This window comes from Nyctereutes procyonoides, unplaced genomic scaffold, assembly GCF_905146905.1.
Source record: "Nyctereutes procyonoides isolate TBG_1078 unplaced genomic scaffold, NYPRO_anot_genome, whole genome shotgun sequence".
Taxonomy (NCBI): domain Eukaryota; kingdom Metazoa; phylum Chordata; class Mammalia; order Carnivora; family Canidae; genus Nyctereutes; species Nyctereutes procyonoides.
The window spans coordinates 35748335-35760223 of NW_026575134.1; the positions used below are offsets into that span (position 1 = coordinate 35748335).

Sequence of the window (11889 nt, forward strand, 5' to 3'; positions counted from 1 at the left end):
TCTCTCTCTCTGTGTCTCTCATGAATAAATAAAATCTTAAAAAAAAATTAAAATCATCAACAGGAATTAAAATATAAAAATGACTACATTCATACAGTTTATTCATTGAATAAATATTATTTTGAGTACCTACTACCTTCCAGAGATAGTTTAGAGGGGGTAAATTAGGAAAATATCATGTCCTAGAAAACAAGTGAAGAAAATATACCAAAAAAAGAAAAAAGAAAAAAGAAAAGAAAAAATAAATAGATAAATAAACAAACCAACAAACTAACCAAAGAAGAATGTCATAGCAAATGCTGCTGTTATATACGTAGGGTTGACACTGTAAATTTATCACTTAACAAAGTGGTGTCTGCCTGGAGGAAGAGGTCCTTTCCTTGGAATACTCAGCAACAGTGTCTTACCCCCTTTCCAAAGGTGCTTCCAACAGCTTACCGAAAGTACCTAGTAGCCATACTTCTCTATCCCAAAGCAATTTCCCCAGCCATCCACACCAACTTTGCTCAGAAGCCTTCAGCCCTATGTGGCTTAGGAAGAAACCAAGTTAGGAGAAGAAATTCTGGTGTTTTGTTTTGTTTTAACTCAGTTTGGTCTGAAAAGTTCTCTCCTCCATACTCCATCTCTCCATAAGGACCAGTAGAGCAAAGCTTATCTGGAGACAGTTAGGCTAATCATTCTTCCTTTTAAGTATCTTTTTTTTTTTTCTTCTTCTTCTCACTTTAACGCTCCTGAGACTTCAGTTCCTCACATTTGCAGGTACCATAACACTGTACAGTGGTCCCACAGCCACCTGTGCCCCAGAATCATCTGCCCAGCTGATTAAAATTGTAGGCCTCAGGGAATCAAAAGGCACAAAGAAACTTCTTAGCATTATGGAACTGTTCCATATTTTAATTGTTGTAATAGATTACACAACTGTATACAACTACAAAAAAAATCTCTTTAAAATACATTTACACAAAAAGAATAAAATAAAATAAATTTACAATTTAAACTTTGACACTTCAGAAAATGAAAAAGGGAGCTATTAATTATGCCAGGACAACAGACATAAACTACAACTACTCTGAGAAAAGCAGGATAAATTGTCATTTTAGTAATAAATCAAAATGAAGACTAAGTATTGACCACTGGTTTTAGCAACATGTATACTGTGAAATAATAGAAAATGTATATACAAGTCTCTGCCCCCAGTTTCTGGCACAGAATTCTTAAATCCTTGGGAATCTCCTAGGTGACTGGGTGATTTGTTCTAATAGGGAGACTCTTGCTGGCCTGCTGGATGGGGGCAGGTCACCAGAAAGTCTGAGCCATAATCTGAAGCTTGGAACTTCCAAGTCCACCCACTATTCTCCAGAGAGGGGAACGAGGATGGAAATGGAGTTAACAACCAATCATGCCAACTCGATGAAGCCTACATAAAATTCCCAATAGCACACGGTTCAGAAAGTATCTGAGTTGGTGAACACACACATCTATATGCCAGGAGGGTAGTACATCCCAAACCCCAACTCCAGTAGGACAGAAGCTCCTGTAATATGTACCTCTTCATCTGGTTGTTCATCTGTATCCTTTGTCATATCCTTTATTACACAATAAACTGATAAACAATTATTTCCCTGAGTTCTGTAAGCCATTTTAGTAAATTATCAAACTCAAGGAAGGGGTCTGGGAACACTAATTTATAAGGGGTTCAGTTAAAAGTTCTGTCAGTCAGAAGTACAGATGACAAACTTGGACTTGTGATTGACATCTCAAGTGAGGGCAGTCTTATATGGGAGTAAGCCCTTAATTTCATTGGATCCGAAGCCATCTCCAGGTAATATCAAAATTGAAGTGAATAATAGAAAATCCAACTGGTGTTGCAGGAAATTGCTTGGTATGTAGAATACCCACATATCTGGTGACGAAAGAATTGTGTGTGAGTAAAGGAAAAGCACAGGACTGTGTTTTTTCCCATTAGAGGTATCACTGGCAATCTTGATAAAAGCAGTTTCAGTGTAGTGGTAGGAGTGAAGCCTTACTGAAGTAGGTTTAAAAGAGTTAAGAGGAGAGATATTGAAGAAAGGAAATAGAGACATAGAGACAACATTTTGAAATACTGTTTTTGCTACAAAGAACAACACTGGGTTGGGGTTGGGGCAACAAGTGGCAGAAATGGGTTGAGAAAAAGGTTGTGGGGTTTTTGGTTTTGTTTTTTTTCCAAAGATGAGAGAAATAATGGTACATTTTAATGCTGATAGGAATAATCCAGTAGAACCAGCCACATATCATACAAACTGATTTTTTTTTTAAATAGGGAACTGAAAACCCCAATGAACCCAAATTCAAAGTGAAAAGACCCTCCCCAAAAGAGAGGAAACCCATCACTGGTTTTATCTTTGGCAAAGCAGAGGGAACAAGAAGCCAACAGAGACACAGATAAGAAGAAAACAAACTTTTAATCAATTTTAAAAGCTGACTACAGACTGGCATGACAATTTAGAGTCCCCAGACACCCCAAATGTACAGAGACTGTACCTGCTCAGCAATTCTACCCCATTGGCCTTTTTCAAGTGCTCACTAGGAAGGAGACACTGGGACAAGTGGCCCACTAAAAGTGAAGGGCATGAGAGCAAACCTTCACAGAATACAGACTTCATGCTGAATACCAGGAAACAGTCATCCAGAGCTAAAAAAAAAAAAAAAAAAAAAAAAATTTAAAGAGACCTGAGAGACCACTCCTCACATGTAGGAGTCCTGCTGAAGTCTACAGACAGGACAGGAGAGCTGAGACAAATCCTGAGGACTCGAGCTCTACTAAAGGGTTGGCTCTGATCCTGTTCAAGTCGGCAGAAGCCTGCAGTGAAACGAATCACTAAAGCAATGACAACCAAGACAAAATCTCAGCTCTGTTACAGACTAGACTGACAACACAACTTACACAAGCTGCCTTACAGAAGGGCATGCCCATGCCTAGAAATACAGATAGTATTTACATCCCTGTCTACTTTTCATTCACAATTTTGGGCATTCAGTAAAAACAGGTAAGACATGTGAAGAGGCAATAAAATGTGATCCACCATCAAGAAAGGATATATAGAACCATGTCCGGAGATGGCCCAGATGTTAAAATTATCAGACAAGAACTTTAAAATAACTACAGTTAAGTATAGTAGATGAGCTAGAGGAAGTGGTACATAGTATATGTGAAAAGAATGGGAGATACAGGAAAACTACATAAAAAAGGAGATAAGAGAAATCCAAGATATGAAGATTAGATAAAAAAGATTAAGAATCTCTTTAATGAAAAAAAAAGAATTTCTTTAATGAGTTTATCAGCAGATAGAGTTTACAGCAAATACCTCTACAGATAGTAGAGGAAAAATAAAACCAAAGAATTTGAAGATGAGGTCAATGAAATTATGCAAACTAGAAAAAAAGACTAGAAGAAAAAAGAACAGAGCATCCAGTAACTATGGCACAATCCAATATATATGTAATTAGAATCCCAAAAGGATAAGAGAGGAAGAATGGAGCAGGAAAAAAAAAAAAAAACGTGAAAACATAATGGCTGAAAATATTCCAAAAGCAGCGAAAGAAAGGCATTAACCACAAATCCAAGAAACTCAGTTAACCCTAGGAAAGATAAACACAACCTCTCACAAACACACATTTAAGGCACATCACAGGGATCCCTGGGAGGCTCAGTGGTTTAGCACCTGCCTTCAGCCCAGGGCTTGATCCTGGAGACCCGGGATCAAATCCCGCATCAGTCTCCCTGAATGGAGCCTGCTTCTCCCTCTGCCTATGTCTCTGCCTCTCTCTCTCTCTGTGTGTGACTATCATAAATAAATAAAAACTAAATAAATAAATTAATTAATTAGTTAATTAATTAAAGAAAAAAATCAAAAGCAAAAACATTTTGTCAATCAGGGGTTCTCCAGCCAGTGGAAATACAAAATCTTTCCAGCCAGTGGAAATACAATATCTTTCCAAAATGAAGGCAAAAAAGTCTATAGATGGGAAGTAACACCACACAGAAACATCAGAAAAAATAAATATGACACATACATACCAATAAATCTTTTTAAAAAATATTGAATAGAAATATTTACAAGAGCATCAAACTACAGAATTTACAGCATATCTTGTCTTTGAAAGTAAGAACAAAGGGGAAGGGGGATAGTAAATGGAAGTGTGCTGTTGTAAAGTTCTTACACCGTGAAGTACAACATTTTTTTGAAGGTAAACTGTGATAACTTAAAAATGATTACAGGGACCCCCTGGGTGGCTCAGCGGTTTGGCACCTGCCGTCAGCCCAGGACTTGATCCTGGAGTCCTGGGATTGAGTCCCACATCAGGCTCCCTGCATGCAGCCTGCTTCTCCCTCTGCCTGTGTCTCTGCCTCTCTCTCTCTCTCTCTCTCTCTGTGTGTGTGTGTGTGTCTCTCATGAATAAATAAATGAAATCTTTAAAAATAAGTAAATAAAATAATAAAAAAATTAAATGATTACATTTATAGTATAATCTCTAGAAAAAAATCACCAAAAAAACACATAGAGAAGCTTAACTAAAAATTCAACAAAAAATAATGTAGAATAAAAAAAAAATACTTGATTTACCCAAAAGATGTAAGAAAGGCAAAATAGAGGAACAAAAAGCAGACAGGACAAATCCAAAGGGTAAAATAGAAAGATTACAGATTTAAACCCAAACACTGTCAATTATTACATCAAATATAAATGAAATACTGGGTGGGGAAAATGAGATGTTGGGTCAAAGAATACAGACTTGCAGCTATAAGATGAGTAAGTTCAGAGGATTTAGTATATAGCATGGTGAATACATTAACAACTGTATACTTGAGTGTTGCTAGGAGAGTCCCTTCATCTTAGACGTTCTTACCACACAGCTAAAGGCAACCTTGTGAGGAGATGGATGTGAACTATTCTATGGTAATCGTTTTGCCTAAATGGACTGAACACCCTCAACAAAAGGCAGAGATTGACAGGTTGGAATTCTTTTAAGGTCCCAATTATTCACTATAAAAACAAAATACACTTAAAACATAAAAGAGACAGACTGAAAGTGAAAGGATGGTTAAAAATAAATCATACAAACACTAAGTATAAGAAAGCTGGTGTGGCTATACTGTGAAATATAGAAAGGGTAATTTTATAGTGATCAAAGGTTCTAATTCATGAAGAGATAACAATCTTAAATCTACATACCCCTAATAATAATGAAGATCCTAAATAACTGAAACAAAAACTAACAGAAAAATAAACAAACCCACCATCATGGTTAAGAGGTGTAAATGTCCTTCTCTCAGAAACTGATAAAACAAATGGACAAAAAAATCAGTAAGGCTATAGAATATTTGAACAATATCAACTTGACCTAATTAATAGACACTAACAGTATACTTAATAACGGCAGAACACCCATTTTTCAAGTACGTGAGAACATTCACCAAGATAGATGAGCTAGGCGATGTAAAAGGTTAGTAATTTCAAAGGAATGAAATCATACCAAGTACACTCTAACCATAACAGAATTAAATTAGAAATCAATAATAGAAAGATACCCAAGTATTTTCCAATATACCTCCACAGATCAAAGAAAACTGTTACAGAGGAAATTTTAAAATATTTTGAACTGAATGATAATGAAAATACACATATCAAATTTGTATAATGAAGCTAAAAGAGTACTTTAAGCTTAGAAATTTATAACTTTAAATAGCTATGTATGAAAAGAAAGGTGTACAACCAATGATGTAATTTTCTACATTAATAAGCTAGAAAAAGAAAAGCAAGCAGAAGAAGAGATATAACAAAGTTAAAAGCAGAAACCAAGTAAAGAAAAATGAACAAACAATATAAAACCAACAAAGTACAAGTTGGTTCCTGGCCAAGATTTAAAAAAACAGATAAACCTCTAGCAAGACTGATCAGGAAAAAAGAAATAGAAAACACAAATTACCAATATAAAGAATGAAAATGAAAACATCACTACAAATATTTCAGTAATAAGAAGACAATAAGGATGGTATGAACATCATGATAATAACTTTGACTTCTTATATCAAATGGATAAATTTTTTAATAAAAACAGCATTGTTGTTTTCCTATGTGGACAAAATCTGGATAGCCCTGTAGCCTCAAAAAATAATTAAATTCATAATTACAAAATTTCCCACATAGAAAACTTCTGGCCCAGATGACTTGACTAGTAAATTCTATGAAACATTTAAATAAGAAATAATTACTAGTATGGAGATTCTGCAAAAAATTAAAAATGGAAATAGCATATGATTTAGTATTTCCACTGCTGAGTATTTACCACCTAATTTAGCAAGACTGTGGGATACAAAATCAGTATATGAAAATGAAATATATTTCTGGGGTGCCTGGGTGGCTCAGGTGGTTAAGTGGCTGACTTGGTTTTTTTGGCTCAGATCATGATCTCACGATCCTGGGATCAAGCCCTACAACCAGCCAGGCTCTGCACTCAGCAAGAAGTCCACTTGAGATTCTCTCTCCTCTCCTCTGCCCTTCCCCCACCACGTTCTCATTGGGTACTCCTGAACGCGCTCTCACTTGCTCTCTCTCTAATCAATAAAATATGGGCACCTGGGTGTCGGGATCCCTGCTGACATCCATTCCCCTCCCTCTGCTGTTCCCCATGCTTCTGCTCGCTCTCTCTCAAATTAAAAAAAAAAAAAAAAGTCTTTTAAGAATAAATATAAAATAAATAAAATTAAAATAAACTCTATATGCTACCAATCAATATCCAAAAAATAATTTTTTAAAGATTTATTTACTTATTCATGATAGACATAGAGAGGCAGAGACGCAGGCAGAGAGAGAAGCAGGCTCCATGCCGGGAGCCCGACGTGGGACTCGATCCTGGGACTCCAGGATCATGCCCTGGGCCAAAGGCAGGCGCCAAACCGCTGAGCCACCCAGGGATCCCCAAAAAATAAAATTTTAAAAAATCAATATTGTTAACTGTCCATTCTGCCAAATGAGTATATATTCAATATAGTCACAATTAAAATTCAAGCAGGATTTCTTTAAATGGAAATTTAGAAGCTCATCCTAAATTTTTATGGACATGCAAGCAAACTAAAGTAACCAAAATAAACCTGAAAGGAAGGATAAAATTAGAGAACTTAACTTCAGTGTGACTTTGAAACAGACTATAAACCTACAATAATCAAGGCGGAGGTATTAGTAAAAGGACAAATATAGCAAACAGAATAGAGTCTAGAAATAGACTCCCACTGCCAAGACATTGACAATACAATTCAGAGAAGGAAATCTTTTCAATAAACAAACAGCTGGATATCCCTATTGAGGGAAAAACAAAAACATGACCTTCCCCCTCACACCATACATACAAAAAAACACAGGTCTAAAGGTAAAACCAATACAGGAAAAAAAAAAAAAGAGAGAGGAAGAAAAACAGTATTTTCATGACCTTCATTAAAGAAGACACAGAAGCATGAACCAAAAAACAGACATGATAAAATGTATTTCATCAAAATAAAAATATTCTGCTCATCAAAAAACACCAAGAAAATGAGCTGGCATGCCATAGATTAGGGAAAATATACACAGCGTATACACAAGATCAAGAATACACTTAACTTTTTTTAAAGACACTTCAGAAAAGATAATTATACAAATGGCTAGTGATAACATTCAAAAGTGCTTAAAATCATTAGTTATCAGAGAATACAAAATAAAACCCCAAAGAGAGATCACTATAAATACATAATTGTGCAGTGGTTCTTAATAGGATGGGGAGGTGGGCATTTTTACCCCCAGGAGACATTTTCAGTTGTTACTGGCATCTAGAATGTTGCTAAACATCCTAAAAGGCACAGGACAGCCCCACATGATAAAGAATTATCATGAGCCAAATGTCAATGAGGGCAAAATTGAGAAACCCCCAATAGAACAAAGAGAGAAATAGCATCAAATGTTGAAGATCTAGAGCAAATGTAACTCTGATATGTCACAAAAGGGTATGCAAAATGATTCATTCACCCTGGTGTTTGACTGATGCTACCACATAAGTGTACATGGCTTCTCGATGCCAAATTAAAGGCCAACATGGCCTACAAGGCCTGCATGATCTAGACCCAGTCTACTTCTCCAGTAGTCATATGTGGCACAAGGATGATTCAGCACCAAGAAAAAAATTTCAATCAAGTCAACTCGACTTTGCTGAGAGAAATCTTAACACCATTTAGCCAACTTATTACTTAAAGTGATATTAATACATTCCAGTAAAATTTCTGCATCCCTCACAACAGAGACTAACAATTTTGGCAAAAATCTCATAGATTTAAAAAAAAAAATCTCATAGATTTGAAAAAACTATAGAAATTAAAGCTATATAAGTAATGGTCCTCTACCCCTTTTGTAAACGGAGTTAACTGGAGACCACTATAGAGTACTGACATTGGCTTAAGAAACACCAACATATAGGTTGGAAAAAAATTAAAAAGAAAAAAAAAGAAAAAAATTAAAGTAACAGCCCAGAAAAAAAACTATATATTTATAAATACTATAACTTATTTCACCAAAGAAGGGCAGTCATGTGTAAAACTGTATAAATGGCCTAAATTGGCACCATTCAAAAAAAAAGACAACACAAACTATAACGTAAGCCACATATGCTATGTTAAAAGAGTAAAAAGCAGGGCAGCCGCGGGGGGGGGGGGGGGGGGGGGTGCTCTGCGGTTTAGCTCCGCCTTCAGCCCAGGGTGTGATCCTGGATGGAGCCTGTTTTTCCCTCTGTCTGTGTCTCTGCCTCTCTCTCTCTCTCTCTGTCTCTCAAGAATAAATAAATTAAATCTTTAAAAATAGTAATAATAATAATAGGGCAGCCCCAGTGGCCCAGTAGTTTAGCGCGCCTTCAGCCCAGGGTGTGATCCTGGAGACCCAGGATCAAGTGCCAAGTCGGGGGATCCCTGGGTGGCGCAGCGGTTTGGCGCCTGCCTTTGGCTCAGGGCGCGATCCTGGAGACCCGGGATCGAATCCCACATCGGGCTCCCGGTGCATGGAGCCTGCTTCTCCCTCTGCCTGTGTCTCTGCCTCTCTCTCTTTCTCTGTGACTATCATAAATAAATAAAAATTAAAAAAAAAAAAAAAGTCCCAAGTCGGGCTCCCTGCATGGAGCCTGCTTCTCCCTCTCCCTCTGCCTATGTCTCTGCCTCTCTCTCTCTCTCTGAATCTCTCACAAATAAATAAATTAAAAAAAAATCTTAAAAAACAAAATAAAATAATAAAAAAGTAAAAAGATTAAATTCATTTTGATTATTACTGTATGCAAATACTTACTGTACAAAATATGCAAAATAGCCAATATACTCAAAACGTTATCAGCTCAATATTAATCAATTATCACCTCAATTTACTCAACATAAAACTCGGATTATTTTGTATTCTCTTTTTGTACTAAGTCTCCAAATGTATTTTACGTTTGTAATAAATTTTATTTTAGGGCAGCCCGGGTGTCTCAGCAGTTTGGTGCCGCCTTCAGCCCAGGATGTGATCCTGGAGCCCCGGGCTCCCTGCATGGAGCTTGCTTCTCCCTCTGCCTGTGTCTCTGCCTCTCTCTCTGTCTCTCATGACTATATAAATAAAATCTTTAAAAATAAAATAAAATAAATAAATTTCATTTTAGACTAGCCACATTTCAAGTGCTCAGTAGACACAGGTAGCTAGTGGCCACTGAGTACTAACAGTGCTTATGACATACTTTACATGGACTATTGCATTTAATCCTCTCTGAGGCACATAGATAGGAAAGTAAAATGTCCCAAGTTCCCACAGTTAGAATCAGGATTCTAACTCAACCATCATGACTGTTCCAAACCACCATGTTTTCCCCGCTCAAATTTAAAAAAAAAAAATTAAAAAAAATTTTTTTTACAATATTACTGAAACTTTCATTAAACCACACTAATACCTTAATTTCTGCTTTGATATTTATTATATATTCATTTTATGGGAACCTACATTTCTGGTCACATTAAAACAACAACAACAAACAAGCCTTTTTCCTTCATGACTTAAATCTGCAAGAAAACACTTACCATTAATACGAGTTTTTGATACTTTTGTTTTAGATCTGACACACTTGCAGATGGGTCTGCCCCCAAAATGCCGTACCAGTCCTTTTTTGGTATCTGCTCAAATGCCATCATCCATCGAACAAGAAGTGGGTCTTCTCAGATCAGCTGAATAGAAATATTGATGACCACTCATTACAGTTTGCTGGTTCAAAGAAACAAGTACTTTCGTAAATTTTTTAATATTTAGTTAAGTAAATCAGGATTATAACGCAAATCTGATGAAGCATGTGTTTTCACTTAAAACGCCTCAAGAATCTCATGTATAAGTATACAGGCAAGTAAGGCAAATGTGTTACATGTTTCACGATATACGCTTATTCCTTAAATTTTTCTCTGCATATTTTATTTATTTATTCATGGGAGAGAGAGAGAGAGAGAGAGAGGCAGAGACACAGGCAGAGGGAGAAGCAGGCTCCCTGCAGGGAGCCCGATGCAGGACTCGATCTCAGGACCCCGGGGTCACGCCCTGAGCCCAAGGCAGATGCTCAACCGCCGAGCCACCACGGCGTCCCCGCTTATACCTTAAATTAATGAATCACAACAGCATCAAGAAAACCGAATTCCAAAAACGAAAGCGAGCGGGGCGTGACCTCTAAGAAGATATTTCCGCTGGTCTCACGGGAAAAGCCGCACATAGTACATACTCACTAAACACCATAGAGGAATCTAATAAACGTTTACAAAATAAAAAAATATACATATATCTGCCTCAAATATATATATTTATATATCTGCCTCAAATATATATATTTATATATCTGCCTCAAATATATATATTTATATATATATGCCCCAAATATATATTTATATATATATGCCCCAAATATATATATTTATATATTATATATATATATTTGAAGCAAAAACAAGACAGCAAAAAACAACAACAAAAAAAAACAACAACAAAAAAAACAAGACAGCAAAGAATGCAAGTGAATTTGGGAGCATCCCGCCTTCGTCCTTCCAGTCCACATTTCTTCCAGATTACCTTAGAAGATTAGGGACAGCAGCAGGCGGCTGGGCAGGTAGGCAGGAGTCCCGCGGCTCCCGGGGCTCGCAGGGAACTCCCCCAAGTGCTCACGGGAGGATGCTCCAGGCTCCACACCTGCCAAGAGACTTCGCCAGGGGCCCAGAAACCAGGCCGCCTCTTCCCACAGCCGCGAACTTCAAGAGGCCGGATGCGGGGGCTCAAAACGGGGACTTGGGAACCCACCGTGTTCATCCCGGCGGTACGGCCCAGCCACCGGCGGCTATACCGTCTCCCGACTTTCCTCGGTACCAAACTTACCAAACTTCCGAAAGTCCTTATCACACCCACTGCTCGCCCGCAGGCGGCCGGCACCCGGAACCGGCTTCCCCTTCCGCCGGAAGTCACTGCCCTGACGTGACCACGTTTCTAGTCGAGCCCTTGTGGCCGAGGCACCGAACGCGCGGGGCGCTCCGCCCTCCGGGACGCCGTCGCTATGGTAACCAGACTCCGCTTCCAAGGAGTTACTACCTGTAAGTGACCGAGCCGCGGAAAAAGGTGTCTTTCGCCTCATTCTAACTCCCTCTTGCCCCGGCCCCGCGACTGTGGCGCCTCTCGTCTCCCTCAGCGAGCTTCCCGCCCCCCCACACACAAACACCCCCACCCCGGGCTTCCTCGGCTTACCCTCCCCAGCGCTGCTCTCCGTCCTCCTGTGGTTGTTGACGGTCCTCCGGCGGGGGGGGGGGGGGGGAGGAAGGGGGATGGGAGGGATGTGAAGGAGGGG

General features: G+C 38.3%; 1 protein-coding gene across 4 annotated transcripts in view; it reads right to left on the bottom strand.

The window, feature by feature from the left end:
- Positions 1–11502, bottom strand: part of DNAJC24 (DnaJ heat shock protein family (Hsp40) member C24) — a 62039-nt gene extending 50537 nt beyond the window's left edge. Inside the window, exons 1-2 of one of the 4 annotated variants that reach the window (XM_055301064.1) lie at positions 11427–11502; positions 10100–10243 (exon numbers count right to left, since the gene is read on the bottom strand). In XM_055301064.1, coding sequence (XP_055157039.1) covers positions 10100–10210 — 111 coding nt within the window. In that variant the 5' untranslated portion in view covers positions 10211–10243; positions 11427–11502. The other 3 variants (XM_055301065.1, XM_055301066.1, XM_055301063.1) reach the window with 3 other exon arrangements.
- Between the last annotated feature and the right edge of the window lie 387 nt (positions 11503–11889).